The sequence below is a fragment of the Dicentrarchus labrax genome, unplaced genomic scaffold (genome assembly GCF_905237075.1).
Source record: "Dicentrarchus labrax unplaced genomic scaffold, dlabrax2021, whole genome shotgun sequence".
NCBI classification, from domain to species: domain Eukaryota; kingdom Metazoa; phylum Chordata; class Actinopteri; family Moronidae; genus Dicentrarchus; species Dicentrarchus labrax.
In genome coordinates, this window is record NW_026136707.1 from 27,966,758 (window position 1) to 27,990,699 (window position 23,942).

A 23,942-nucleotide genomic window follows, 5' to 3' on the forward strand; every position below is an offset into this window, starting at 1 on the left:
ACGCAGCGCGCGCAAAAATACGTAAAGGAATTTCCGCTGACGTCACTGCGTATGTCCATAACAGGGCTGCAGCTGTCTGAGAGCAACAATAACAAGCTCTACCCAACAACTTTAACGCGGCTTTAACGGTACCTGACAGCGGCGAATACCACCGAATTTCACAAAATGCGGCTGTCGGAATAACACTCGTTCGTCGTCCGAGTTGAAAACCGGGTTGTCGTCGCTGCCACCGCCGCGAAACACACACGGAGAGTCGGCCGCAGGGGGAACAGGGCAGTTCGGGGCTGCATCTGGGTCAGTGGGCCTGTCGGCGGCTGTAACGGTGGTTGTTATCCCCGCAGTGTCCCGTTGCGTCTGTCATTCGTTTCTGTATACACCGTGTCTGCTGTATAAACCGGAATAACATGCAGGCTAACGGGGCAGGACAGGACCGAGATTCCGAACTGTCCTGCCGAAACGGTGCGCCGAACGGTGAGTCGTCCTCCGCCGGGTTAGCTCACTCCAACGGACTATCAGTCACCAACAATGGAACCACTGTCAGCAACAACAACGGAGTGTCAGCCCAGCCCGCGGCCAACAACAGCAACAGCACGGCGGAGGCTAACTCGGCCGTCAAGAAGAAGAAGCGTCTGTCTCAGTCCGAGGAGGACATCATCAGGCTGATAGGACAACATCTACACGACCTGGGTCTCAAGTAAGTGAGCCGAGTCAGGCGAGCCTGGAAGTAATGAATGACCTCAGTCAATTCCTTGATGACCTATCGACAGTTCTCTATTGTAGAAATGTTGATAACATCACTTGGACAATCAGGCAGTTAAATCCTGTTTTATATCCCATCTTACATTATTAACATAACGGAATAAATGTTACAAGTCTGTAGGCCTCGCAGGTGAATTTGGCCTACATATATCCCACCTAGAAGATAAGTTTTCATGGTTCTGTTTACGTAGATGGCACGGATGACAGTCCCGTACCGTAACAGTATGTTAACAGTAATCAAAATATATGTTCACTACAATTAAAATTTGCTCCAAACATTAAAGAATACGTTCTCTACTTTGGACAAAAAAATTCGGGTCAAAACTGCATGACCTTTGAATGGAGTTTGGCATGGGTTTTCTCCACAGATCAGAGGAATACTGTTCCTTTGTCTTTGATTAGTTTTGTAATTGGCAGACTGTGGGAAAGGATCACAGATACATTAAAGCTGCACTAGGTAATTTTTTTAAAATAAACTTTCTGTTATGTTTGCTGAAGATTTCACTATATCCTGACAGTAGTACACAGATAATCTGTGGAAAAAATCAGGTTTCTCTGGCTCCTCCTAGTGCTTCTAATGGCATTTGCAAGAATCTCCCAGGCCTTAACAAAAAAGCCAATCAGAGCTTTCAGCTTGGATGATGTTATATGCTAGTGAACATTTTCCTTTCCACTGGCTCTAAATAGGGCCTCACAGTTACATTCTACACACTACATACTTTTAAATAATGTGTTACTTTATGTTGGGATAGAAGCTGGGGTGGCAACTGCCATGCCATCTAAGTCTGACCCTGCAATAGGTCATTGTATACAGTGAGGTCAAGTTTCAGAAAATTGCATGTAAATTACATTTTACATTTAAATTGCTGCAATGGGGATGAACATCATCACACACAAACACAATTGGGCTCATTCAATTCAATTCAATTCAATTTTATTTGTATAGCGCCAATTCATAACAGAAGTTATCTCAGGACACTTTTCAAATAGAGCAGGTCTAGACCGAACTCTTTATAACATTAATTACAGAGACCCAACAGTACCACCATGAGCAAGACCTTGGAGACAAGGGCAAGGAAAAACTGCCTGTTAAAAGGCAGAAACCTAGGACAGATCCTTCGGCTCTAGGTGGGTGGTCATCTGTCTCGGGAGAGAGAGAGAGAGAGAGAGAGAGAGAGAGAGAGAGAGAGAGAGAGAGAGAGAGAGGAGGTAAGGACAGAGACAAAGGTGCACAGCAACAACAGTAGCAACAACTACACTAATAGTAGTGACTGATGATGAACATGAAGATGATGATGATGATGATGACGACAACAACGATTGGGGACAATGAGCAGTGATTATAGTAATAATAGTAACTGTAGTAATAATGATATTAATAATAATAATAATAATAATAACAATATTATCAGTGATATTAGCAATGGCAATCTAGCAGGACCATGGCAGGAGGCTCCACCAGGATCCATGAGAACCTGCGAGACGAGAAAGCACAAGAACTCCGGGGAAGAAGTGAAGTTAGTAACATGCATTAATGGAACATGAATGAGTGCAGAAAGAGAGAGGAAGAGAGGAGCTCAGTGCATCATGGGAAATCCCCCGATAGTCTAGGCCTATAGCAGCATAACTAAGGGATGGTTCAGGACTCACCTGATCCAGCCCTAACTATAAGCTTTATCAAAGAGGAATGTCTTAAGCCTACTCTTGAAAGTGGTGAGGGTGTCTGCCTCCCGAACCACAACTGGAAGCTGGTTCCACAGGAGAGGAGCTTGGTAACTGAAGGCTCTGGCTCCTGTTCTACTTTTAGAGACTATAGGAACCACAAGTAGCCCAGCATTCAGAGAACGTAGTGTTCTAGTGGGGTAATAGGGTACTATGAGCTCTTTAAGATATGAAGGGGCCTGACCATGAAGAGCTTTGTAGGTGAGGAGGAGGATTTTAAATTCTATTCAGAATATTTAATAATTATTGTTATTATTATTATTATTATTATTATTAATAATATTATTATTACTACAGTTACTATTATTACTATTGTCACTGCTCATTGTCCCCCATCGTTGTTGTTGTCGTTGTCGTCATCGTCTTCTTCATGTTCATCATCATCAGTCACTACTATTAGTGTAGTTGTTGTGGGCTCAGAGGCAGAGCGGGTCGTTCCTTAATCAGAAGGTTGTGGGTTCGAACCTGGTGCCACATGTCGAAGTATCCTTGAGCAAGATACTGAACCTGATGCCGTGCATCGGTGTGTGAATGCGTATGAATGTTAGTTTCTGTTTGATGGACTTTGCCATCACTGTGTGAATGTGTGTGAAAGAGTGAATGTGGCACGTAGTGTAAAAGCGCTTTGAGTGGTCGGAAGACTAGAAAGGCGCTTTACAAGTACAGGTCCATTTACCATTTGCTAATGTTGTTGCTGTGCACATCTGTCTGCCTGTCTGTCTCTCTCACCCCAACTGGTCGAGGCAGACGACCACCCACCGAGAGCCGAGGTTTCTTAACAGGCAGTTTTTCCTTGCCCTTGTCGCCAAGTGCTTGCTCGTGGTGGTACTGTTGGGTCTCTGTAAATAATGTTATAAAGAGTTCGGTCTAGACCTCTGAGATAACTTCTGTTATGAATTGGCGCTATACAAATAAAATTGAATTTAATTGAATTTTCATTTAGATATCCTGAGGCCAGAGGTCAATAGCCATGACAGATTTTTCATTGCCACATTTTAGTATTAAATTTAGAGCATTATTTAGACCCCTTCCTGACAAGCTATCATAACATTGTTGGTAGCAATGGATGGATCATGTCCTCTAGTTTAGTATGATACCAGTACCTTCACTCCAATAGTATGTTGAGCTTGGCCATAATGATCTTGATATTAGGACTGCAGCAAACAATTATTTTCATTTTGCAATTAATCTGTCCATCATTCATTAATATAGATTAATTGATTGGTTGTCTGGTACGGAGCCCCTAAAGGGACATGGGGGAAAAAAAAATGAAACGTTTCTCGTGCTAAGTATACTTATTGGCTAAAAATGTGTGTCAAAATAAGTAATTTCATTGGTTACATTTTCCTGTCATGACCTATCAACACATGGCTAATTTTAATATTCAAATGAGCCAAGTGTTGATTGCCACAACAAGCCTCATGCAGTTGCTACCACCAGGCTGTCAATCAAGCTCTCAGCGACAGAGAACGTAACGTTAGCACAGGAAGCACAACTGCCTGTGCTTAACCTAAGGTTTCTCGTGAGCACGAGATACATATCTGGTGAGCACGAGAAAGTATCTCATGAGCACGAGGAACGTTTCATTTTTTATTTTTTTTCCCATGTCCCTTTAGGGGCTCCGTAGTCTGGTGCAGAAAATGTCAGAAAATGTTGATCAGTGTCTCTAAAAGCTTAAGGTGAAGTCCTCAAAGGTCTTGTTTTGTCCTTAACCGAAAGAAATTCAGTTTATTGCCATAGAGGACTAAATCAAAGCAGAACATATTCACATTTGTAAAACTGAAATCAGAGATTTTGGAAATGTTTGCTTAAAAAATGACTCAAAATGATAAAAGCATTATCAAATTAGTTGGCTATTAATTTAAAAGTTGACAACTAATAGGTTAATTGACTAATGGTTGTATGATGTTGATTGATTGTTATCCTGCTGTGTACATTGTTTTCAGTCAGACAGTGGACCTCCTGATGCAGGAGTCTGGCTGCAGACTGGAGCACCCCTCTGCCACCAAGTTCCGCAATCATGTCATGGAAGGAGAGTGGGACAAGGTGGAACCATCTGAAATACACATCCATGATTAATTTGATAAAAAAAAGATTGTATCTGTGCTTTACACCTCTATTATTGAACATTTGTCTAGTTATCAGTTTATCAATGTTGAAACCCACCCCTGTTCATTCTTTACCCCTTTCCTCATTCAGGCTGAGAGTGATCTGAATGAGCTGAAGGCACTGATGCATTCTCCGAGCGCTATAGTGGTAAGTGGCAAGCCCGGCAGTCTTTAGACACTGAAGGGGCTGCTGTGGCTCGAAGGCTAAGCGGGTCGTCCACTTATCAGAAGGTTGTTGGTTCGATCTCCGGCTCCTCCCCTGTGTATGAATGTGTATGAATGAGTTAGTTTCTGTTTGATAAGACAAGCTTCAATACAATACAATACTTTTCAATACAAAAATTAAATACAAGCCGTTTTTCTTCTTTGTGGTCAAAAAGGAAGGAGCGAAATTTAAAACTAGTTTCAATTTGCATTTTTTATTTTGTATAAAATAAAATCACTAGAAAGGAGAAACAAAAAATGTGGTCACTTACTAGACAAGAGCGCCAAAAGTAGGTTTGCCAGTATTGCTTTATCCCAGGCTAACATTCAATTCAATTTTATTTGTATAGCGCCAATTCATAACAGAATTGAGAGAGAGAGAGAGAGAGAGAGAGAGAGAGAGAGAGAGAGAGAGAGAGAGAGAGAGAGAGAGAGAGAGAGAGAGAGAGAGAGAGAGAGAGAGAGAGATGCACAGCAACAACAGTAGCAAAAACTACCCTAGTAGTAGTGATGACTGATGATGATGACCATGAAGAAGATGATGACGACAACAACGATGGGGGACAATGAGCAGCGACTACACAATAGCGACCGTAGCAATAATAACAGCAATAATAATAATAACAATAATATCAGTGATATTAGCAATGGAAGTCAAGCAGGACCATGGCAGGAGGCTCCACCAGGATCCATGAGAACCTGTGAGACGAGAAAGCACAAGAACTCCGGGGAAGAAGTGAAGTGAAGCTAACGTCTTTAGAACCCTCTGATATTACTTAAGACATTCATCAAATGTACAGAACACAGCTGATAGATGTTTGAATAGACAAATAAGCACATTGTTCAGTCATATGTGTTGGTACTGGAGTATTGGAATTCAGCTTATAATAATAATAATAATAAAAAGTGTATGTCTTGATCTCATGTGGGAAAATGTTGCATTACATACAGCCTGTGATGACCTTGGTGACCTCTCCTTGTCTTCCTGTACAGAGGATGAAGTTCCTGCTGCTGCAGCAGAAGTATCTGGAGTATTTGGAAGATGGGAAGGTCCTGGAGGCCCTTCAGGTCCTCAGAGCCGAGCTCACTCCTCTCAAGTACAACACAGAGCGTATCCACATCCTGAGCGGGTCAGTTCATCAGCACACAGAGAAGCTCAGACAAATCTGCAATGTTGATGATGGATTTTCATGTTGTTTTTAAGTTTAGCTTTTACCATGTTGTGTTAGAATGTGTCAGATTCCTCAGAGATATGGTAGAAATGATTGGCAGCCTCTGTGTGAATAGGAGTGATTATAAAGTATGAGTTGATTGACATTTTCAACCATTACTGAAGCTGTCAATAAGCTTTGTGACATAATTTCATATCCTTCAGAATTCCACGCCTACATGCCATCTGCAGGGTCTTAAAAACTCTTAAACCCAATAATCTGAATTTTAAGCCTAAAATTGTCTTAAATAGGATTTTGACAGGTCTTAAAAAATGGTTGGATTAACAAAGCTAATGTAAATTGTATAAAGTTCATTTTTCAGTCTCGCTTTTAAATGTGTTTTGGGGAGAAAATAGAATAGATCATGCAGTAACAACTAGGGATTCACCAATTGAGAAGTTGTGGGCTGCTACCGATGCATTATACTGAGGCCCTTTGTGCCAGGGGAATAAAGATATCTACAAAACTAAGCATCTCTGCCTTGTTGCAACTCTAGTTTATTCTCTATTTTTCTATGACTGTCTATTTCTCTGCTCATCCAAGATGTGAGACACCGAACTGAAAAGGTGCTCACTGTCATTGCTACTGCATAGAGCAAATTGGTGTTTGTGTGCAGTTTGTGCCAGTGCTGGAAAACGGAGGTGATTATTTCTCCGCTATCCAAGTTGGAAATAACCAATAACATATTGGTTATTATAACATAACAATTAGCCGGTACAAAATTGATGTGACACAACAGATAAACATTGCCTCTTACATCAGTGAGTGCCATCTTATTAGCTGATGTGCTGATGTCAGTCAACAAGGCAAATATCAGCCGATACTGATGTTCAGCTGATACATTGGTCGTCCATAGTTACAACTACAAAACCAACCACTGTCATGGAACCAATAATGATTTTCCTTCACATCCTTTCTACATTTTTGCCAGTATGACAGTACAGTCGTAAATTTGGTTAAACTGAAAAGTTGTCTTCTGATGTTTCTCGGCCAGTCCATGTCCTGCTTTCCTTTCAGCTCCCCAGGAGCTCTGCTACGGAAAGGAGGGTGCATCCACAGAAGGCTCCTGCAGAAAAAACAGTTGTCTGCGCAAATATTAACTCAACGTTTGTTTTGTAGCGCAGGGTGACATCAGGGGAAAACATCCTGATTGAGGTTCAGTATCTTGTGTGCAGAGTTTGGCCATGTCCCAGTCAGTCACCACAAACAATGAAAACATAAGACCAACATGAACACCCACAGCAAATGTAGAATCCATACAATATAACAAACATGATATTATATTTATATGACATTATGTGTGTGTCTTTGGTATATTTTCTTCACTCTAATGCTGTGAAGATTATACAACTGAAAACAACTTTTAAAAGCTGTCCTAATATATACATGTGTTGGCAAGAACACTGATGTCTTTATACTTCATGGGCAGCAATAGCAACAATAAGCAGGCAAACAGAGTGATACTGGTGTTGGAAAATGTAATTTACCTGCTTGTTTTTATGTAGTGATCGTGAAAAAATAACTTTATAAGGCCCAGTTTAGTGTTTGCAAGCTCACAGTATAAGTGTCTGATAGTAGCTAAGAAAATGTTGTCGTGTGTTACGAAGGTACCTGATGTGCAGTCATGCAGAGGACCTCCGAGCCAAAGCAGAGTGGGAAGGGAAAGGCACAGCATCCCGAACAAAGCTGCTGGACAAGCTACAGAGTGAGTACAGTGTGACTCACAGCCCGCAGTTATCCTACTGCACATAGTTAACATTCCATATAGTCCCATATACAGCAGCAGTGGGTCATTCTTATAGCTAGGATGTGTTTGAACGTGTTGCCCACTCTGAAATCCTGCAGCTGCTTCCTACATGACATTAACATTTGTGTCATGTCTCAATTTTGTGTGGGTATGATTCATTTGGATTATGATATTGGGAAACTCTCTTATACAAACTGAAATCAGAGTTTTGCTCATTTTCACAAGAGTTACATCTTACATAATGATCTTGGTATTAGGGCAGCAACTAACAATTATTTCAACTAATCATTATTGATTAATCTGTCGATCATATTCTCCATTACTCGATTAGTTGTTTGGTCCATAAAATGTTGAAAAATGTTGATCAGTGTTTCCCAAAGCCCCGAGGTAATAAACGTACTTGTAAGTGTAAAAAAAAACAGCCACACAATTATCTCCAAGCGACCCACATGTTCATCCGAATTAAGCAAAATTACAGCTTTAACGACCAGTGTGTAGGATTTAGTGGTATCTAGTTACAGATTGCAACCATCTGACTACAGCTCAACCTTCTAAGTGGGCAGGAGAAAGAACATTCGCCAAGAAACTTGCAAAAACCCCCACCAAAAAGGCCTTATCTTGAGCCAGTGTTTAGTTGGTCCGCTCTGGGCTACTGTAGAAACATGTTGGTTCAAAATGGTTGACCCTCTCCCTCCTGTTTTTTCTATAGATAAAAACGGTTCATTCTAAGGTAACAAAAACATAACGATTCTTATTTCCAGATTCTTATACATTAATGAAAACATACATATTATACATATAAACAAACATTTATATTAATATAAATTTCTGACGATAGATCCTCCTACATTATTATTAGGGCCCGAGCACAAATCGTGCAAAGGCCCTATTGAAATTGAAGGAATTCTTTTTCTTTTTCTTTTTCCTCCTAAACAAACGCATATTTGAAGGCTTTCCCATGCTCGAAAACTCATGAAACTCGGCAAACATGTCCGTCGTGGCGAACAATTTTATATTCTATGCATCGCTTTCGGGTTGGCCACTAGGTGGCACTAATATCATAAAAAGTGCGTTTAGGCTAATAACTTCTCCATAGTTTGTCACACATTCAAAAACCTTAAATCTGCGCGTTCGGGGAATGGAGCTGAATCTTCCCATATAGGCCACGCCCACTTCCGCCTAGTTTTTCGCCCATTTTTTTCCGTTAGAGCGCGAAATGTCCAAAAAATACTTTTTCGTGTTCCTCCTTTACGCTTTGTCCAATTCGCACAACATTTTTCACGTAGTATCTGGGGACTGTCCTGGCAAAAAAGAGTTTCAAGAAATTAGATTTTTTTCAAAATAAACAAATAAAGCTATAAAATTAGGGCTTCCTGTAGATTTTTTGTCAAAAAAGGAAGTGGACCATTTCTCCACATTGGTATGTCCGATTGACACCAACTTTGGGTCCATCGTTCCTTATGTCTTCCTTAGACATCATGCACAATTACAGGCCATCCCCACAAGGTGGCGCTCTTTAAAATAAAGAAGTTTATATCTATGCATCAGCATGTGTGATTGAAATGAAACTTGCTAAGATGCTTGCCCATGGCTCCCTGAGGCTCGCTAATAAATGTGTCAACAATCTGCCACTAGGTGGCGCTCTGGTGGCATGGTAAATCACTGTGCGGAGACCGTAATAGTTATGAATATGAAATTCACAGGGCACATGTAGACTGGTGCCTGTAGCTGAAATACCAAAAATTGTGTTTGTAGCGCCCCTACAGAATTTTAAAAAAGCAGCCCTGGTGCCACGTTTCACCGATATGTATGAAACTCGGTAGACATGTGTAACATGCCGAGACGTACAAAAAAGCCTCTTGGACCCATACCCCACAGGAATTCGGTCATTTTGATTTTTGTTTTCACTTTCGGCGAACTTTCACCTTGTATTTGAACAAACTCCTCCTAGGGAATTCATCAGATCTGCTTCAAAATTGGTCAGGACAGTCAACGTATGTTGCTGATTAAAAGTTGTGCTATTTGTGCATGTACATTGAAGGGCGTGTCCGTGGTGTTCCGTCAAAGTTGGCCGCGTTGAATTTCGCAGCCATTTTCGGCGATTTGTTGCATTGTATTGGAACGAACTCCTCCTAGGGATTTCATCGAATCTACTTCAAAATTGGTCTGTATAGATAGAAAATGTTGCTGATTAAAAGTTGTGCTATTTGTGCATGTACATTAAAGGGCGTGTCCATGGCGTGGCATCAAAGTCAGCCATTTTGACTTTTTCTTTCATTTTCTGTGATTTTTCGTGTTGTATTTGAACGAACTCCTCCTAGGGAATTCATCAGATCTACTTCAAAATTGGTCTGTACAGATAGAAAATGTTGCTGATTAAAAGTTGTGCTATTTGTGCATGTACATTAAAGGGCGTGTCCATGGCGTGGCATCAAAGTCAGCCATTTTGACTTTTTCTGTCATTTTCTGTGATTTTTCGTGTTGTATTTGAACGAACTCCTCCTAGGGAATTCATCAGATCTACTTCAAAATTGGTCAGTACAGATAGAAAATGTTGCTGATTAAAAGTTGTGCTAATTGTGCATGTACATTAAAGGGCGTGACCGTGACATGGCATCAAAGTCAGCTATTTTGATTTTTTTTTTTCATTTTCTGTGATTTTTCGTGTTGTATTTGAACAAACTCCTCCTAGGGAATTCATCGGATCTGCTTCAAAATTGGTCAATACAGTCAAAGTATGTTGCTGATTAAAAGTTGTGCTATTTGTACACGTACGTTGAAGGGCGTGTCCGTGACATGCCGTCAAAGTTGGCCAGGTTGAATCAAATGTCAAACATTGATAAAATTTCTGCCATTTCGCAGTGATTTTCAACGTTTTTTTGCGTTGTACTTGAAAGAAGTCCTCCTAGAGAATTTATCTGATCTGCTTCAAAATTGGTCAGTACAGTTAAAAAATGTTGCTGATTAAAAGTTGCGCTGTTTGTGACTGTACGCCGAACTGCCTGCCCGTGACGACGCGTCGAATTCCGCCGATTGGCCATGACACAGATGGCACTCATAACTGCAGTGTACAATGTCCAATGTTCACTAAACTTCACATATTCTGTAACACGTCCTCATAACTTCAGTGTATAATGTCCAATCTCAATGAAACTTCACATGTTTAATAAGAGTCCATCCCATAACACGTCTACATGATAATATTCAGCTATAGTGGTATGCCACCTACTGGCAACACGAAGTAAGCGCTATATGGCAACTTTGATCTGATTTATGTGAAATTTTCATGTTTTGGGCCGCACGTGTTACGATGGCACCTGACGCGGCCGCAGCAAACCCCGAGTTGCGTGGAGTGCGAGGGCCCATTCATCGCTGCTTGCAGCTTTAATTATTATTATTTATTTTATTTGAACAGGGACAGTGCACAATAAAACATTACCCCTGTATATAACAAGGAGAGATGCATTGCACTGGGTTTTAGAAAGTTGCTATTTTCCATCCGTAGTCCCTAGGCAGGTAGATGGAACATACAATAAATAAAAAACAGTTACTAAATTCACAGTTGTGCAAAATTTCAATTACAAAGTTATGAATACACACATTCCCACATACATGTTACACACTGGACTATCTAATCAGATTTGGCTGTTCAATATGAAAATTCAACTATTGCATCCTTTTTTCAGGGTCTCACAGCAGTTCCTGGGGTGGAAATGTGGTTACACAAGTCTCATATTTTAACAAATCTGATGTGAAAACATCAGATTTCCACAGAGACAGTAAAAGTGTGCATCCTGCTCATAGTCCAGGTATAAAATACAAGCACACCATGGAGTGTCTTCAAGGGGGTGCCAGGCTGTTCCAGCGCTGTCAGCCCAAGAGAGAGGAGGTTGGTCAGCACCAGAGCAAAGAGCATTGGAGCAGCCGCTGCCCCACTGTCCAGCATGCCCTCTGTTAACTATCAGTCTTCTTTGCTTCCATCACAGTTCGTTTTAGGGATTCTGGTCATTTTGTAAAGTTGGTTTGTAAAGTTTACAGTTTGCTATGCTGTCTGTCTGTGTACAATGAGTCAGCTGAAAAACTTCAAATTCAACCGTTGTGTTGACTCTGGGTCTTCTGCACTGATAACTCAAACCAGTTTTTTTGGAGCAGTCTTACAAATGTGTCTCTCTGGTTAATTCCGTACTCAGAAATACATACAGTTTCTTACTGTAGTTGCTCACTCTGTGTTCTGGAATTTTTTGTGTGTGCAGCTTATCTGCCTCCGTCAGTGATGCTGCCTCCTCGCCGCCTGCAGACTCTGCTGAAGCAGGCGGTGGAGCTGCAGAGGGAGCGCTGCCTCTACCACAACACCAAATTGGACAGTGGACTGGACTCTGTGTCCCTGCTGCTGGACCACGCTTGCAGCCGGTAAGAACCCACATACACTGTACCACATCAGGGCTCCACCCAAAGTAAAAAAACATTTTCTACTGTGGAACACTGCCACTGTATCAAAACTGTATTTTTGGAAAAATATTAAGTCAATTGAACACTCTCTATAATCATCTCCATAATGATGTTTACATATGTAATAATACAAATCTGTTCAGATTTCAGATCAGGGTTTTCTCATTGCCAGTCAGTGTGCTATTGATGTAGTTTGCAATAGATACGTAATGATTCCAACTACATCAGAACCAGTCATATAAGATATTTGCCAATATATTTGACCATGAATGCTGTTTTATTTGCATTAAGAAGCTTTGTGTGTGTGTGTGTGTGTGTGTGTGTGTGTGTGTGTGTGTGTGTGTGTGTGTGTGTGTGTGTGTGTGTTCCTAATCGTTAGGAAACAGTTCCCTTGCTACACTCAGCAGATTCTCACTGAACACTGCAATGAAGTCTGGTTCTGCAAATTCTCCAACGATGGCACAAAACTGGCAACTGGGTCCAAAGACACCACTGTCATTGTGTGGCACGTCGACACGGTAACGGATCATTTAATTAGTTCCACTTCAGAGCAGGTTGAATGAGTCAACATGTGAGAAAAAGAAATAACTGGATCATTGACTAGTTTGTCTTTCAAAAGGAAACCCAGCAGTTAAAGTTGATGAAGACTCTGGAGGGCCATGCTTATGGTGTTTCCTACCTGGCATGGAGCCCTGATGATGTCTATCTAATAGCCTGTGGTCCTGATGACTGCTCTGAGCTGTGGCTGTGGAACGTACAGGTACAGCATCACTCACGCTGGTGCACAATACTTGTCAGCTGGTCAATGGCCCCTTTCTGTGTCACTAAATTGTGATCCACATTTAGAAAAATCAAACAATCCCTGCAAGAAAAGGCAGCATTTTAGCATCAGTTATGCCACTAGATGACGCACTAGAGCACCAGTATCGCAGACCAAAACAATGGACACTATGGCCATAAGGTAATTTTACCTCAGATAACAGTAAAAAGCACACTCTGGACAGAACTGGACAGAAACCAAATAAAACTCACTAGAACCGTCTATGTTAGTCTTTCTAACTATTACCAACTCTGGTTTGGATGAAATAACCCCCTGATTCACCAAGTTAGATGTGAAAATATTCATGAAAAGTGAGCTATTGGTCATAGCGTAAGCTAACATCAATCGTTGAGATAAAATTTTCCGTCAAAGTGTGTCCACATAAAAGCTATATTTGTGTTTAAAATCTTGTATTCATGAATTGATTCAAAGGTTTTGGTTATAAGATAATGTTGAAGATCAGATCTTATCAGCCTTCAGTGTACAGCACAGTTCAAGTCCATCCCCTGCAACTGACTGAATAATTCTGTGAATTCAAAATATTATTACTTAAAGGGGAACTTCGGCAGATTTTTACCCTAGTCTTGATCACTAGAGGTCACCGAGTACTGTCGATAGGGAAAAGAACGACCAGAATTGGTGCTAGCAAACTGGAGTTCCTGCAGCTAATGGCCAGAGCTCCCAGTTAGTTATAATACACTTCTTGGGGGCATATCCTAAAGAGTGCCTTTTGCTCCTCTTAACAGACACAAAATGCAATTAAAATGTCTGTGCAACATGATCAGGGCCCTTACGTGACAACAACATGCCTTTTCAACTCATACGTTGTGCAGAAACCGTACAAAACAGTACTGTCGCCTACCTGTTTTTCCACCGCTCGCTTCACTGAAAGCCCAGAATAATCGATCACAGAGATAATGCCTTTGCGACGAAAAAAAGTTTATTTTCCCCTCAAAAATGTCCATGTCTTCACACACTACTCTCCGATTTGCACACTTCCTGCAACAATTTCTTCTTCTGCGTTTACCTGCAACAAGTGAAATCCCACGGGACTTCAGCGCGGGACTGCTTTCGCGCTGAAGTCCCGTGGGATTTCTTGTTGCAGGTAAACGCAGAAGAAGAAGAGATTGTTGATCAGAGGTGTTTACAAGGGAAGAAGTTTGGAGTAAGAATAACGTGTGTTGATCTACTGTGGAGAAGAAATGGTTCGCGTTTGTGCCTTTCCAAATGGTGGCAACAGAATGAGAAGGTACAAGTGCCTACACTTTTATCGTCTACCTTTCCATGACCATGAGATACTGCAGTTGTGGCTAGCTGTTCTTCAGCTGGATGTGCAAACTCCCACTGTTACTGAGTTTATTATTTGGGCTAATTGTACAGAAAATGGGTCCCTTTAGGGAAAAGGTTGGGAACCACTGCTCTAAACCAAAACAGTGCGCTAAAAGGAGCTGATATAATATGACTCCTTTCAGCTGCAATACTCAATAAAAATATTTATTAGTTTAGCTATAGACAATCCCGGCTCAGTGCCTTACCAAAGTCGGTGTGTTGCTCCAGTTGCTTTCATGTAAAGACGAACCTGGACCCTGTGAATGCAGACATACTGTACTCTCAGGGAGAACAGTATTAGTCAATAAAAGATCACAAAAACCTTTCAATTAGTGTGTTGTAGAGTGTGTGGTGTCTGATCTTCTCAGTCATGTTTCTCTCTGTTGTTTAGACGGGGGAGTTGCGTACCAAGATGAGTCAGTCTCATGAGGATAGCCTGACCAGCGTAGCCTGGAATCCAGATGGCAAACGCTTTGTCACTGGTGGACAGAGAGGCCAGTTCTACCAGTGTGTGAGTATCTTTTACAGCCCACACTCTGTGCTGTCAGTGCCCACAGGTTCTCAGCATTGCATACTGCGCATACACACCAGACTCACTTGCATCAAACACATTCTATAGAGCCCAGCCCGGAGGCCTCATTTGTAAAACTTTGTTAAGATTCTGTCCTAAAACACTGCATAATCCTAAACCACAAAATCTGCTTGACAATATCCAGATCTATAAAACCGTGAGAAAACCTATATCATTCGAAACTGATATTATTCATTCATCAAGTACTTCAATTGAGTTTTGGGATAGATATATGATATCTGTGAACAAAAATAGAAATAGATGTTAAATAGTTGAATTGTTTCTGGTTTTCTGCACTGAGAGTATGACATAAAAATTAAACCTTCTCAAAGCCCCTGGACGTAAAATTGTACTGTGATTTTTGCAACCTTTAAATTATCCTAATGGCTCAAGTTTTTGTTTCTGAAAATGAGACATCCCACTGGTAATTAATATGTGGCTTTAAGGCCATTAATTTAGTGTCCCCAGGTGTTTCAGTAAGGGACCACATTGTTGCAAATATTCAAATGTGCAGTACTTGCTTGCTGTTAACTCTGTTTTCAAATGATAAAAAAGAAAATATTGACCCAAATAAAATATATAATCTGCAGTTCCTGTGCAGCATTCTGGTGTTTAGGGTTTTCCTGAATGCACATTGTTCCCTCCTGACTTCCAGGACTTGGATGGAAACCTGCTGGACTCATGGGAAGGAGTTCGGGTCCAGTGCCTGTGGTGTCTGAGTGACGGCCGGACCGTCCTCGCATCAGACACCCACCAACGCATCCGTGGATACAACTTTGAGGACCTGACGGACAGAAACATGTAAGTCACAACCCTGACTGGGCTGAGGAACCATAGAATCATCTCTTCCTGATCGTTCTGTAGAGAGAGCACAGAATTTCTATTCAGTTTGGCTTGTGACTCATTAATCATCACAGAAATCAAATCAGACATGGTGTTTGTTTTCACAGCCTGCACATGTATACAATGTTAATATTATAATATTATATAATTGCAATGAGTGAACTACATAATGTGTTATCATGCATAAAGCATTCAGCAGCAGAACAAGAGTAGAGAGAGTTTTTACAAGAGTAGGTAACACTGAAAGCTTCAGTTGACATTACACAAACTATAAGCTGGTTACAGAATTTAAATTTCAGACCTTTTAAGACCAATATGAAAGCAATTTAAGACCTATTTCATGTCCACACTGGCAAAAAGAGTACACAGGATACAAAGGAAAATATGTATAAATTAAAAATCTAAAGTTTTCCCAAAAACCCATTTAAAACCAAAGCTAATAACATTTTCCGACATTTTAAGGCCTAAAATTCAGATTATTAGATTTTAGACTTTGTAAGACCCCACCTGGCTCCATGCTGCTGGAAAGTTACAACAAGGAGTCATGGCGGAGAGGAAGAAATGGTCCAAAGTGGTGTCAAACTACTGTAACTCTACTCTGTTTCTACACTGTATTCACACTCAGAGAGAGAGAGAACAGCTGTGTTGATGCTGAAAACCTTTGTAGGCCTACTTTTTTTCCACAAAGAACATTTATCATTAATCAATAAGGATATTACAAAGAATCAGACCGATAAGCACAATCGATAAAGGTATTGTTACCAATAAAATGTGAGCGATTCCTATCCCTAGCTGTGCCTGCATGCCTGCATCTGGGAGACTGCTGCTAACAAAGCTAACCAGAATTTTACCATTGGTTATCATTAAACTGTTTCATCCAGACATTCCTGGTTAATTGAATAGGTTGCATTACACATGTTGATTTGTGTGTTTAACCTGCAGTATTACAACACTGTTTTGGGACATAGCTGTGCTGTATTGATGCAGTGGGTGTCTGTGCTACAGCATTTGCTTCGAGGATGATGTTGTGTGTTGTGTCATTCCAGAGTGCAGGAGGACCACCCCATCATGTCTTTTACTGTTTCCAAGAATGGAAGGTTAGCTCTGCTCAATGTTGCTACTCAGGTGAGCAGCTTGTTACTTTCTCACAGTTCAAATCACAATATACTCTTTCATTTGAACTTCAGCTAGTTGCTAAAGTAGCAGTTCAGTGTTGATTTTGAAATGTGTGTCTCAGTAAATGCTGTGTGTCTGTAGGGAGTGCACCTATGGGACCTGCAGGACCGGGTGTTGGTGAGGAAGTACCAAGGGGTGACGCAGGGCTTCTACACCATCCACTCCTGCTTTGGAGGCCACAATGAAGACTTCATCGCTAGTGGCAGTGAAGGCAAGTCACTGTAATGTTTAAAACTCAGCTACTTTCTGTTCTGGACCGAGACAACAGACTGATTAAATAAAGAATGGTCAACATTAAATGATGACATCATCAGGGTTTTTACTGAGGCCGCCATTGTTTCGTGCTTCTGACGAGTTGTAACTAAGCACAGCCAATGAGAGCAGCTTAACTCGCAATAAGTCACCTCAGCTTGTTCCGAAAAAAGGCGACATGGCGATAATGCCAAACTCAAGACTTCAAAATAGTGCTCCACAGACCAGTGGATGATGTTGTAATAAGCGATACATATGACAAAAGTATAAAACAAACAGCCACACGGTTGTCTTAGAGCATAAATGAAGTATAATTCCAGCCTGAGAATGACTCCACATCATGAGTAAACAGATTTTTATTTACAAATTCTGTGAAGCCATTTAAGTCTAATCCAGTAAACTGGCTGCAGTTGATGAAGTGTTTTGTCTCCTGTCAGACCACAAAGTTTACATCTGGCACCGGCGCAGTGAGCTGCCCATTGCAGAGCTGACCGGACACACCCGCACAGTCAACTGTGTGAGCTGGAACCCCGTCCTACCCGGACTGCTGGCCAGCGCCTCTGACGACGGTACCGTCCGAATTTGGGGACCCGCCCCCTTTCTGGATGTCCAGGATGCAGAAGGGCTCAATGGTATGGACATGAAAGCTAGTATGTCTAGTTGTCAGTATATGACATCAAAGCATCTCTCACAGTGGTATTTGTTCAATTATCTTTCAGCCACTGTTTTCATCAGACTCCTCAACAGTTTACATATAAGTAGGGTAAGAATCCACAGTTTCCTCTTACATTTAAAAATAATTAACAGCAGGGACATTTCAAGTTACAGGTTCATTAAATGATCAATGCACTGCATTTTTCTACCTTAATGGACAAAGTGCTTTACAATTTGCCTCTCATTCATCTTTTTACACAAGCAGGTGGTGCCTAGACATTTAACCACCAACCCTGAAATTTAGTGGATGACCTGTTCTATCTCCTCAGCCACATTTATTAGAGGATTTAAGTATATATTAATAAACTATAATATACAGTATATTTGAGAGCAGTCAATCACAAGACACAGAATAAAAACAGTAAAAACATATCAAAGGAATGCAATTCTAAGACAATGAGCTAGTCTCCTCTAGTGAGTCCATGGGCCCTGACTCCAAAGGCCCAGAATCCTCTGGTTTTTAGCCTCCACCTTGACACTACTAACAGATCACTTCTGGACGATCTAGGTTGCGTTGAATCAGATAGGAATACAGCAAGTTCTTTAATCTAGCTGAGACCTAATTTCCATGTTATTTGCAGATTTAAAGGACTCCCCTGATCCAGCCCTAACTATAAGCTTTATCAAAGAGGAATTTCTTTAGCCTTCTCTTGAATGTGGACAGGGTGTCTGCCTCCCGAACCACAACTGGAAGCTGGTTCCACAGGAGAGGAGCTTGGTAACTGAAGGCTCTGGCTCCTGTTCTACTTTTAGAGACTATAGGAACCACAAGTAGCCCAGCATTCAGAGAACGCAGTGTTCTAGTGGGGTATTAGGGTACTATGAGCTCTTTAAGATATGAAGGGGCCTGATCATGAAGAGCTTTGTAAGTGAGGAGGAGGATTTAAATTCTATTCTGAATTTTACAGGGAGCCAGTGCAGAGAAGCTAGTACAGGAGAGATATGATCTCTTTTCCTAGTTCAGACATCCAGGTTTTTATGTCCTTAAGACATGCTTGTAATTTAGATAATTGATTAATTTCATCGGGCTTGATTGATATATAACTGGGTATCATCTACATAACAGTGAAAGTTAATGGAGTGATTCCTAATAATGTTGCCTAAGGGAAGCATATATAAGGTAAACAGAATTGTGTTGTGTTGCGTCTGTCTGTGTCTCTCTCTCTCTATTACCCCAACTGATCGAGGCAGAAGACCACCCACCTAGAGCCCAAGGGTCTGTCCTAGGTTTCAGCCTTTTAACAGGCAGTTTTTCCTTGCCCCCGTCGCCAAGTGCTTGCTCATGGTGGTACTGTTGGGTCTCTGTAAATAATGTGTTCGGTCTAGACCTGCTCTATTTGAAAAGTGTCCTGAGATAACTTCTGTTATGAATTGGCGCTATACAAATAAAATTGAATTGAATTGAATTGAATTACAATTGATCTAAGCATAGAACCTTGTGGAACTCCATGACTAACTTTAGTGTTTATGGAGGATTTATCCTTAACATGTATAAACGTATCGTATCCACCTCCATCAAAATTTTAAATAGATCTGTACCCTGAGGCCTGGGAAGTGTGCAATAACTTGGTGTTCTGTTTGTTTTGTTTTTTATTTGCTTTGTTCTTTCATTGGATGTGTCATGAGTGTGTATGTAGCCTACGTGTACGTCTTTAGCTGTTATATGTATTTTATGTGTATTTATTGTCTGTAAGGGCAGCGACTACTATGCACTATGCACTTTGAGTCCATGACTAATTTCCCCTAGGGGACAATAAAGTATATTCTAATTCTAAACGATCTGATAATGAATGCACAGATAATCTTGACAGCTATCTGCTCCCTCCTGTGGAAAACCTCCAGCTGAACATGACTGAGTGTGTGTGAGTTCGAAAGCAGCAGATGATGATGATGATGATGATGATGATGATGATGATGATGATGATGATGATGACCTCTGTCTTCCCCTCCTGTCAGAATGTTGCAGCATGGACAGCTGATGATCTGCTGTTGTAGACCTGAGGAGCATTAAGACTCTGTAGACACTTGAATGGATGAAGCGGGGAAAGCTTTGTTGATTGGACAGCTGCTTCCTGGAGGCAGGGCCAGCAGTGCCATGTCACAACATAAGAGATGTCAGTCACATTATTGAGATCTGAGTCGGCCGGATGCAGCCGGGGTCCACGACCTGCGGTGTCTGAGCCTCCTCCTCCTTGCCTGGATCCGTTCCCTCAGCACTATCCAGGACCAGCCACTTCCTCTTATTTATTACCAACTACATTATTTATTCATGAGTAGTTCACTGACTTGTGCTAGGCTGTGACGTACCAGCGTCTGTGGAGGGTGTGTGTTCTTAGTTTTCTTTACGCGAAGAAGCTTTTTTTCCTCTTTCACTCCCTGAACCTTTGAACAGATTTTACCTGCAAGAAAACATTGGATGGATGTAACACCCCCTTGAACAGTATCTTTTAAATGCAAATTCTACGTTATCTTTTTTTTACACAGAATACATTTTTTCCCTTCAGCTTTCCTGCTTATAGCCAGAGAAAGATTAGTGTTTTATGAGCATGTTGCATAGGATTGCACAGGACAATGTATTTGGTGGCTAACACGCACTATGTCCTGCTATATCTATTAAAGTAAGTAAAATGCTTGGCTGCCTTAGAGAGTATACAGCAGCTGGTATGTGGAACCCTATAGAGTTCAAAGGATTATCCGTCAACCCTTACCTCTGAAACGTGGATTATCTGAGTGTAGTTTCCATCATGCCGTCAGTGCAGATTTCCTCTTTATTTTTGCATCTTTGCTCTGCTTTCACTTTTTGCTGTTTGTTTCCCTTGCAGCCTGTTGCCACCTGTCTGCGTACCAACAGCAGCCTCCATATGGTTATCTTTTGGTTTGGGTTAGTTGTTACATGTTCTAAGTTTTATTTTTCACTGTGTTAATTTTTTATTTCCTACAAGTGGAGCTTAACATTTAATGAGAGACGTCCAGCTCAACTGTGAACTGTTTTAAAAGATAAGGCTGGTGTTATTCTCTATGTTTCATATTGTCAACAAATCCCATGAAAAGACCAGAACCGGTGTGTTTTTTTAATACTTTTTGACTTGCTCCAAGCCCATCAGTTCCTACTGAGGACATAAATCAGCTCACAGATGTATCATTTCTTTTTAAAATGGTTCAGTAATTTCCTGAAACTGCTGCCGACGGTAGGTCTTAACAAACGTAACTGAAACAGGAGGAAATAGCGCATTTGTTAGGGACTATTTTCAGCGGCAGATTCATCCACAGCAGCAGGACGGTGTATGTGGAATTGAGTCAAAATATACTAGTGTGTGTGTGTGTGTGTGTTCATGGTAATGAATGAACATTGTGTCTCAATGTGTTTTTAACCCAATAATGATTTACAACTGTATTTACTACGTTAAGGAAAAGAACCACAGAATTCTTTCTGGTTGAGGTAGGAACACAAAAAATTTGTTGGGTCAAAATCAATATTTTAGATTTTAAACATGTACCATGCCTTAATTGGTAGACAAAGTTGATATTTCATAAGTTTAACATTAATTTAACATGTTCAATATGTTAAATAATATTTACATTTGATAAAACTCCTTCTGTATCGTACTATATCTAGTCATTAGTCACTAGGGGTTACTCATTTTCAGTGTTGGGCTCCTTACTCAAAACATTTTATTTATTACTTATTACTCTTTTCAAAAGTAATATAACTGTACTTGGGAATTGTATCCTTTCTCCCAAAAATTAACTTAACTTAAAATACAGTTTTTCGTTTCCTTGTGTTTAAATCTACCAAGCTTGTGTCGCTTCATGATTGGATTGGTCGGATTTCAAATCAATAGGAGGGTTCCAACAAAATGAAGGTTATATCTAATTATGTTTTGGGGGGGTAACTGTAATATAATTACTGATATCTATTAGTAATTAACCTACTAGTTACTGGTTAATGTAATTATTACTAGTAATGCCTTACTGCCCAACACTGCTTATTTTACCCCATCGGAAAACAAAACAAAAATGTCTTTTAGGTCTGCACAGTGGACTGGACCAAGATTAAACAACGGGTTATTAGTTTTCTTTTTGAATCTATATTCTAACAGTCCACTATGTGTGTGTTTTAAGCGTTAAGAGCCTCATACTTTAACTGATTTGAAGTTTATAGACAAATAATCTACATCTGGCTTTGATACATGCACAGTACTTGTTAGCATATACATTCATTGTTTTTTGGTCAGTACATGAGATTTGTTCATTATTTAAAAAAAAGAAGAAAAAAAAGATATAGAGAATTGCCAGCCTTATGACACAGGAAACTGAGTAACAGAATGATGGAGTGTATCTTTAACAATCAGTGGGTAACACATTTGTACACAAGTGTAACATAAACTTATGAACTTCTACAAAGTGTTTCCTTTCAGAGAGTCAAAAGAACAATCTTGCCTGATATGATGTTCTATGTAATGTGCTGTATATTTGTATGTTCTGGCATGTATTCTGAGGCTGTGTACAAACGGCAGATAGGATGTTTCACAGGGTTCCCACGCCTGTTTTTTACATGTCAGTCTCAAAAAGCTACTCTCTGACAACTTCATACCAAATGACTGCACTACTGTTGTAATATAAAGCTGCAAGTTTACACTCACAACTGCTACCACAGGCAATTGGTTCTGAGATTTACGAACTGCAATGCAGCCAAAGTCCCATTTCAGCCTGCTTCTTTCAAACTGCTTCTACAGATTCTATTTAGAACTTTATTAGAGTTATTTTTCCAAAAGCATTCTTGTCCTGGACGATAGCTGCAGGACTGTCGGGACAGTGGGAACCCTGTTTATCTGCCCAGACAACATCACAGCCATCACCAGCTTCAAACTCTGCCATCACAGAACACACGCTAGCAAAATAACGATAGATGTCACACACACACACACACACTTGATTCAGACACAGATGTGGTGTTCTAGTTTCTGCCTCTGTGATTTTCTTTAGTTTGTTTCTTCTGTGTATTTCAGGCTTCTCTTCTTTTCTCTTCTCGCTGTAAGAAGCCAAAGTAGGAACTTTTGTTTGCTTGCAGGCAGTTGCTGCCAGAAACCATTTTACATTTTAAATGTGTTATTACAAAAAGTGATTGTACTGTTCTGTATTGTTCTGTAGGAGAAGTGATATGTATGCATATTTTAAATAAAGCATTCAGGGTTTTAAAATGTACTTTACTTTGAAATGTCCCTCACTTGATCTGTACTTTTTATGTCTTGATCATAGGGTGTCCAGAGGCTGGCATGGTGACTTTAAGGGGTGGCACAGATATCTGCTGATTTAATTACAAACTATTACATATATCAATATTTGCATGTAAAAGCTACCAAATTAAGATATTTGAACAACTTTGGCACATTGGTAAAGCCTTGAATAGAAATACCCAGAGGTGGCATTAGAAATCAATACACTGTTTAAATACATCTTTTTTATTGAACTTAAGCCTATCTGCATCTAAGTGTAGCTATAACAGATCATTAAATTATAGGTGTTATTTCCATTATTTTAATTCATGTGTTAAATTTGACACCAAACTGGGGTGGAAGAGTAAGTTGACTTTTAAACATCCGTTTATATACAAAAGTAAATATAATATTAGCATGTTTACTTTTTTATATTAAAGGTCCAGTGTGTAGGATTTAGTAGCATCTAGTGGACCACTAGATGCTAAATCACTAGTAGTGGTTTAGTTGCAGATTGCAATTCCCTCACTTCACCCTCTCTTCCAAGTGGAAGGGAGAAACTATGGTGGCAATAAAATGCATGAAAAATGCAAAAGGCCCCATCTACAGCCAGGGTTTGGTTTGTCTGTTCTCGGCTACTGTAGAAATATGGTGGCCGTCACAGAAGAGGACCCGCTATTTTTTGTATAATTCCTTCAAAGTCTTTACCACATATACACTACTCACAAAAAGTTAGGGATATTCGGCTTTCAGATGAAATTTCAGAATGTACATAAAATGCACTATAACCTTTCCAGGTGATCTTAATTTGACCTTCTACT

The 23,942-nt window shown here is 40.4% G+C and overlaps 1 protein-coding gene across 3 annotated transcripts; it reads left to right on the forward strand.

The window, feature by feature from the left end:
- The first annotated feature begins 30 nt into the window (after window positions 1–30).
- wdr26a (WD repeat domain 26a) lies at window positions 31–23,110 on the forward strand. Of its 3 annotated transcripts, none has more exons than XR_007885474.1 (15): window positions 31–694; window positions 4,428–4,527; window positions 4,681–4,737; window positions 5,787–5,923; window positions 7,612–7,709; window positions 12,005–12,161; window positions 12,580–12,718; window positions 12,820–12,960; window positions 14,741–14,860; window positions 15,576–15,721; window positions 16,810–16,888; window positions 17,021–17,150; window positions 17,629–17,823; window positions 17,911–19,767; window positions 19,862–23,110. XR_007885474.1 is itself a non-coding variant. In XM_051407296.1 (15 exons), exons 1-15 carry the CDS (start codon window positions 405–407, stop codon window positions 19,898–19,900), a joined length of 1,872 nt encoding a protein of 623 aa, XP_051263256.1. In that variant the 5' UTR covers window positions 32–404; the 3' UTR covers window positions 19,901–23,110. The 3 variants fall into 3 exon arrangements, 2 of the variants coding, with proteins under 2 accessions (XP_051263256.1, XP_051263257.1); XM_051407296.1 differs by having other exon boundaries at window positions 32–694; window positions 17,911–17,954; XM_051407297.1 differs by lacking the exon at window positions 17,911–19,767 and having other exon boundaries at window positions 33–694.
- The last annotated feature ends 832 nt before the right edge of the window (window positions 23,111–23,942 follow it).